At 43.2% G+C, this 6,556-nt stretch overlaps 1 protein-coding gene across 1 annotated transcript in view; it reads left to right on the forward strand.

Moving 5' to 3' along the window:
* The window catches only part of VAV3 (vav guanine nucleotide exchange factor 3), a 417,371-nt gene that overhangs the window by 268,915 nt on the left and 141,900 nt on the right, over nt 1-6,556 (forward strand). Inside the window, exons 17-18 of the mRNA XM_045292020.1 lie at nt 157-258; nt 542-642. Of these exons, the coding sequence (XP_045147955.1) occupies nt 157-258; nt 542-642 (203 nt within the window). The remainder of the gene's footprint in view (nt 1-156; nt 259-541; nt 643-6,556) is intronic.

The following is a 6,556-nucleotide window of genomic DNA, read 5'->3' on the forward strand; positions in this document are numbered from 1 at the left end:
GCCCATGCTGATGTGTGACTGGTTCCCACAAGCATTGCTTTAGCTAATAGTCTTGCTTCTCCAATTAGATCCCAACTCAATGTCATGTTGCAGAATTTGGGCTTTAGGTGCCTGGACTACTGCTGCATTGTGACGCTCCCTTCTTCCTTCCCGTAGATCCAATATCAGGCCGGACCACGCAGACGCCAATTCCCATGACTTCAAAATGCACACCTTCACTCGGGTCACAGCCTGCAAGGTCTGCCAGATGCTGCTGAGGTCAGTTTGCGGGGTCGTACTTTTCATTGTAAAGGACTGGTCTCACGGCTCGCCTTTTCAGACTTTATGTTCAAATATCCCTGCCGAAGTGCTTTGCGGTGGGTGGACCTTGCTATAACAGTCGGGATCTAATAGATCTTTCTTGACCCTTGACACTGCACTATCGCTTTAGGATCTCCAGCAAGGTTCTCTCCTTCCGCGGCAGCGCACTTGGCGTGAAGGATCCCATGTAGGCTGGGTCTGCCTTCTTGGTAGTATGCCACCCTCTCATTTTGCCTTTCAGAGGGACGTTTTACCAAGGCTATTTATGCTTCAAGTGTGGCGCGAGGGCACACAAAGAATGTTTGGGAAGAGTCGACAATTGTGGCAGACTTAATTCCGGTGGTAAGTCATGTTTATTATTGTGATCCTGCTTTTAATTAGGATATAAAGCTTGCTAACCATCATTCAGGCCTAATTTAGTCTTAATTTACGTGTGCGCTAAGATACCTGCTTTTGAAGCTCTCTTTTATAAGCACAATGAGAAATGTGTTTAAACGTCCAGGTGGCTTTGTGTGAAAAGTGTTTGGAACTTTCCTCCGTACCTCTGAGGCAGAGGGCTTCCAGAGGGGCTTGGACTGATTTGTGTCACTCATTTCTGTCGCCTTACTGTCTAAAATCTGTCACCGAAGCTGTATAAATATAGCCAAAATAGAGGGCCAAAATCAAAAAGACCAGCCCCTTCCCCCCATTCTTTATTTCTGTCCTTGGTTCCTAAATGTCTCTCTTATTCTCTTAAATATTCAGCTTAGAAATGCTAATGACGCCAGACCCAAACGTTTTGCAGGTGAATTCCTGAATTAATGAATCGAATACATTGTCATTTTCCAGCATTTAACAGAGCCTAGATACCATGGATTTTATGTAAATATTTTCCCCCTTGGTTTTCAAAAATAGCTTTCCATGATTTTGCCAGGAGCCCATTTCCCAGGCTGTTGGCAATTATGCATCCCTACCCTTTTGCCGCTCTGTGCTCCTCCTGGGCTCTCGCCCTTCTCTTTCTTTTCTGGCCGCTTTCTTCTTTCTCTTTCTTCTTCCTTCTCTTTGTCCTTTCCCCCTGAGTCTCTCTGAGTTTTATCAATAAGACCTTTCAAAATCAGCAAAACTTTTTGAAAACAAGAAAGGGATCCTTAACAGCTTGAGTTCAAAAGGCGGCCATGTCAACCTTTGATTTTCCCAAAGGAAAAGATGGACATTGAGTTATTTTGGATAATGTGCAGAAGAGTGAGACAGAGAATAATGGATCACTTCAGAGCTATATTCAGAAATGGGCAATTGTAGAAAAGGTGTGAATCATATTAGAGCACTGAGATCACAGTACATTACTCGCCTGGTTCCGCAGTAGACATTTTAAAGGGCCCATCATATGCTGTTCTCTGGGCTAGCCCTGGGCAGCTGCAGAGAAAGAGCCCGGCATTAGTTGAGCACCTGCCCTGTACCTACCATGCCTGGGACTTCTGCGGTACCTCACCTGTGAGTTCATGCATGCCTCAGAATAGCCCTTCAGAGAACTTTTACACCTGGTGCTAAGTCTACTAAGTCAAAGAAACAAGATGAACACCTATATCAGCCTGAAGGTTAGGAACAGTTGACACGGTTTTAAGATGTTAGGTTGTTGTTAGGGCCATTGAGTCAGTTCCAACTCATAGCAGCAAACTTACGCACGACAGAGCAAAACACTGCCCAGTCCTATCCTAGCCTTGCAATCGTTCTTATGCTTGAGCCCATTGTTGTAACCACAGTGTCAATTCACTTCCTTATGGACCTTCCTCTTTTTCCCTGCCTTTCTGGTTTACTGAGCATCATGCCCTTCTTCAGGGACTGGTCTCTCATGACAATATGTCTAAAGTATGTAGCTGAAGTATCGCCATCCTTGCCTCTAAGAAGCACTCTCGCTGTACTTCTTCCAAGACAGATTGGTGTATTCTTTTAGCAGTCCTTGGTATTTTCAATATTCTTCTCTAGTATAATAATTCGATTCATTGATTCTTCTTCACTTTTCCTTATTCAGTGTCCAGCTTTCATATACAGTGAACTCTCATTTATCGCGGTTAATCGGTTCTAGACCCTACCGTGATAGATGAAACTCCGCGAAGTAGGATTCCTTATTTGTAAATCAAATATTTTCGTAGTTAGAGCATAGAGGACATGAAAAAACACCCTTTAGTTACCATTACACTCATACTACCCAATTTATTAAACGAAAAAGGGAAAATACAGTAAAACATTTTGGATGTTACAATGATCATTTATTACTTATTATATTATTTATGGCATCAAGTGTGTACAGTATGAGCCAATCAGTGGCAGTAATGACAGAGCATGCGCTGTTACGCAAAAACCGCGATAGAGTGAAGCCGCGGAAGTCGAAGCGCGAAGTGGCGAGGGTTCACTGTATATGGCAATGGAAAATACCATGGCTTAGATCGGGTACATACCTTAATCCTCAAAGTAACATCCTTGCTCTTCAGTACTCTAAAGAGGTCTTGCGCAGGAGATTTACCTAATGCAACTTGTTTTTTGATCTCTTGACTGCTGCTTTCATGAGCATTGACTGTGGATCCAAGCAAGACAAAATCCTGGACAACTTCAACCTTTTGTGCACTGACCATGATGTTGCCTATTGGTCCAGTTGTGATGATTATGGTCTTCTTTACGTCAAGTCATAACCCATACTGACGGCTGGAATCATTGATCTTCATCAGCAATTGCTTCAGGTTCTCCTCACTTTCAATAAGCAAGGTTGATAAGATATTATAGAAATATTATACATTGTTTTTTTCCATTATTTACAGACAATTTGTCACTGAGGTTTTCTTTCATCTTTATGTCTCTATCTTGAATAGTATTAAGAGCCGTTAATGTGTTATTTGCTCTTGGTCTGCTGATGTGTTTTCCCACCTCTCATGGCGCTGTCTTGCTCTAGGATTTCCAGTCTGTGAGGGATGTAGAGTGACCCCACAGATGGCATGGTTGCTAGGTTTTGAAGGGATTCTAAGGAGTAAAGCCGAGCTGGTGGAAATCCTGGCTTTGTTACTTACCATTTACATGAGCTTGGCAAATGTTCCTGAATGTTCAGAGCTTCCATTTGTCAGAATACCTCTCCTGTACAGCCATTACCCATCGATGAGTAGAGGCTTGCATGTTGTTAGGATACTAAACTGGTTTTAGTAGAGCTTGCATGCTGTGGAATAAAGGCCTAGTGATCTGCTTCCAGAAACCAGTCAGTCATACCACCCTACTGATCACAGTGGTTCAGGCCACAAGCAACCACGGCACCTGTTGTTTTAGTTTGCACATGGGGTTGCCCAACTAATAACAACAAAATTGGAAGTAGAAGATGCTTGTGAAGATCCAATGAGATGGTGTTAAGTGATCACCATAGTAACTGAGTGCAATAAGAGGTCATTATTTTAGTCCAAGGTATTATAATGAAAAGCAGTATTCTTAAATAGATGGCTTATTCTGCACTTTGGGGGTTGGCTGTCTGATTCGGTTGGCAAATGTGGATAGAAAGATTAGTGAGCATCAAACTTTGAAGTAATACACTAGTGTGATAACTAAAAGGACATTTTTAACTTTTATACTAAAAATTTCAAGAGGGAACAGATGGAAGTTTCTGTCTAGCCAGCTAAAAGAGTGGCATGTTTCCAGTGCGGGTCCCCAGGTCATCATTTCCACTGAAGCTGCCCTGAGATGAGTTGCTCTGTGGCAGGAGTGGGGAGCCTCTTTCCTACCAAAGGCCCTTTGGAGATTTTTAACTTCACTTGCTGGCCATACTGGTCAAGCATTTGATCCACTCACTCCTAATGTAATGGCTGGAACTTCTTTTCTTTGGGGATGCATCTGATCTTAGCTGGTATCGATGATTTTGCAGGCTTTATATGGCCTGAATGCCAGATATTTCCCACCTCTGGTGTAGGGAGACAGCCAACATGGACACTGAATCCTGAGAGCTCTGGATGCCTGTCCAGATTTAATCCATGCCCCAGGCTGATTCTCTGGGTGACTTTGCCCCCTCGATACTTAACCTTTGTGGATCAGTCTTCCTTACAAAGCCCTTTTCTATGTATAAAGTGAATTCCTGGCCTATTTTTCACTGTGGCAAATGTTTAGGTAACAGACTATTTGGATTTTTAACACTCTTCACATAGACAATTTATTGACATTAGTTATGCCTATCGTGTGGTTAGACATTACTATCATTCATTTTCAAATTCTCCCACTACCTTCTAACAGAAGCTCAATGTTTTCTGAATGATTAGCCCCCTAGTCCTCCCTCATACCTATCAATGGTAGCCACTAGTAAACCTTGACCTCTGTATATTTCCCTATTCTAAATATTGTATGAAAGTGTATCCATAAAGTATCACTCTCCTTGTATATCATTTTCCTCAGCATGAAGTTAGGAAGCTTCAGCCATGCTATACCATGGATCAGAGCGTCATTTCTCAGAAAGGCTGGGGAATGGTCCATTGTATGCATGCACCACCTTTTATTTCTCCTTCCTGATATTGACAGACATGGCGGTGGTTTCTGCTTTGGGATGGTTGTGAAGTGTCCCCATGAACATGGCTGTAAGTGTATGGTTTTGCACTCCTACTTTCAATTTTGGGGGAGTATATGAGGGGGTGCCAAACATTTTTAACAATGGATTTTTTTTCAAAGCTATGTATTTAATTTGTTTACAAACCAACCGTATCCCCTTCAAAGTACTCTCCATTACACCTAATACATTTGTCAAATCTGTGATTTGATTCTTGGAAACATTTTTCATACTCATATGTTTGAATGACTGACAGTACCGCCCTCATTTTTTTTCGTCACCTCTTCCATGTTGCCAGATCACTGTCCTTTCATGTCCCTCTTTGTTCACGGAATTAAAAAGAAGTCGCAGGGAGTGAGGTCAAGAGAGGCATGCTGTTTTTTGCCAAACACTGGTGCACTGGGGTGACTGTGTGAGCAGGTGTGTTGTCATGGTGGCGAAACCAGTTCCCCGTTTGCCACAAAGCCGGCCTCTTTTGTCGCACCCTGACCTGGTGGAACAAATTCCAAATGCACTATCCCCCAAAGACAAAACTAAATGAGCATTGCTTTGATCTTTGATTTCACTTGCAGACTTTTTGTGGGAAAGGTGACGATGGCGTCTTCCACTAGCTTGATTGATGTTTGGTTTCAGGGCTGTAAGAAAAGCACCATGTCTCAGGACCAGTAATGACCTTGAAAAAAAGAGTCTGGGTTCCTTCGGAGCTGTTCTTTCAAAGCACGCATGTTTCCATCCCACGCTCTTTTTGCCGGTCCGTCTGAACCTGAGGCACACATTTTGCAGCCACCATTCTCATTCCCAAATCTTCCATTAAAATTTGCTGAACCGAGCTTCAAGATAGAGTCCAGATAACGTCCCCATGTCCCCATCTCTTCGTTGTTCGTTGTCAGTCTTTGAGCACATGCACATGGATTCTGTCAACATGTCCTCCTTTCAGGAAGCTGGTGGACGTCCAGACGAGTTTTGTCATCGTGACATTTCACCTTTCTTGAAATGAGAAAACCACTCCTACACTTGAATTTTTCCCACAGCATTGTCTTTGTAAACTGTGTTCAACATCATAACAGTTTCTGCGGTGTTTTTCCCCAAGCAGGAAACAAAATTTCACAGCTGCATGCTGTTCTCTTTAATCAACCATCACACAAAACGTGCCAGTGAAACAGCTTCCAGGAAAAATTCACTGTGACCAGAGAGAACCTTCCCAGGTGATGCCACTGGGCGCACTAACTCAGAGAGTTGCTGGATGCTCACTGAGTGGGAATAATGCAACCTACGAAAGCTCCACCCAGCAGAGCTTTTTCCATTTTGTCTTCAGTGTCAAGAGAAATCACTGTCACCCCTCAATCAGCAGCCCTCTCTCTGCCTCTTCCCAGTGGATGTCGCCTGGAAGTTAGAAGCCATGACCATCTCCCCCTCCACTCACCACTCCCTGTGCCAGTGTGAGCAGCGAGTAAGCTGGAACCTGGTGGTTCTGAAATGAATGTAGTACATGGCTATTGTTTGGAGAGCATACATAAGCTGCACTTTATGGGTTCTTTCTTCTTTTAAAAAATATCATTTTATTGGGGCTCATACACCACAATCCATCCATCCATCCATTGTGTCAAGCACATTTGTACGTTTGTTGCCATCATCATTCTCAAAACATTTGCTTTCTACTTGAGCCGTTGGTATCAGCTCCTCATTTATTCCCCTCCTGCCCTGCCCTCCCTC

The sequence above is a fragment of the Echinops telfairi genome, unplaced genomic scaffold (assembly GCF_000313985.2).
Source record: "Echinops telfairi isolate 266 unplaced genomic scaffold, ASM31398v2 ScPeMD7_443;HRSCAF=831, whole genome shotgun sequence".
NCBI classification, from domain to species: Eukaryota; Metazoa; Chordata; class Mammalia; order Afrosoricida; family Tenrecidae; genus Echinops; species Echinops telfairi.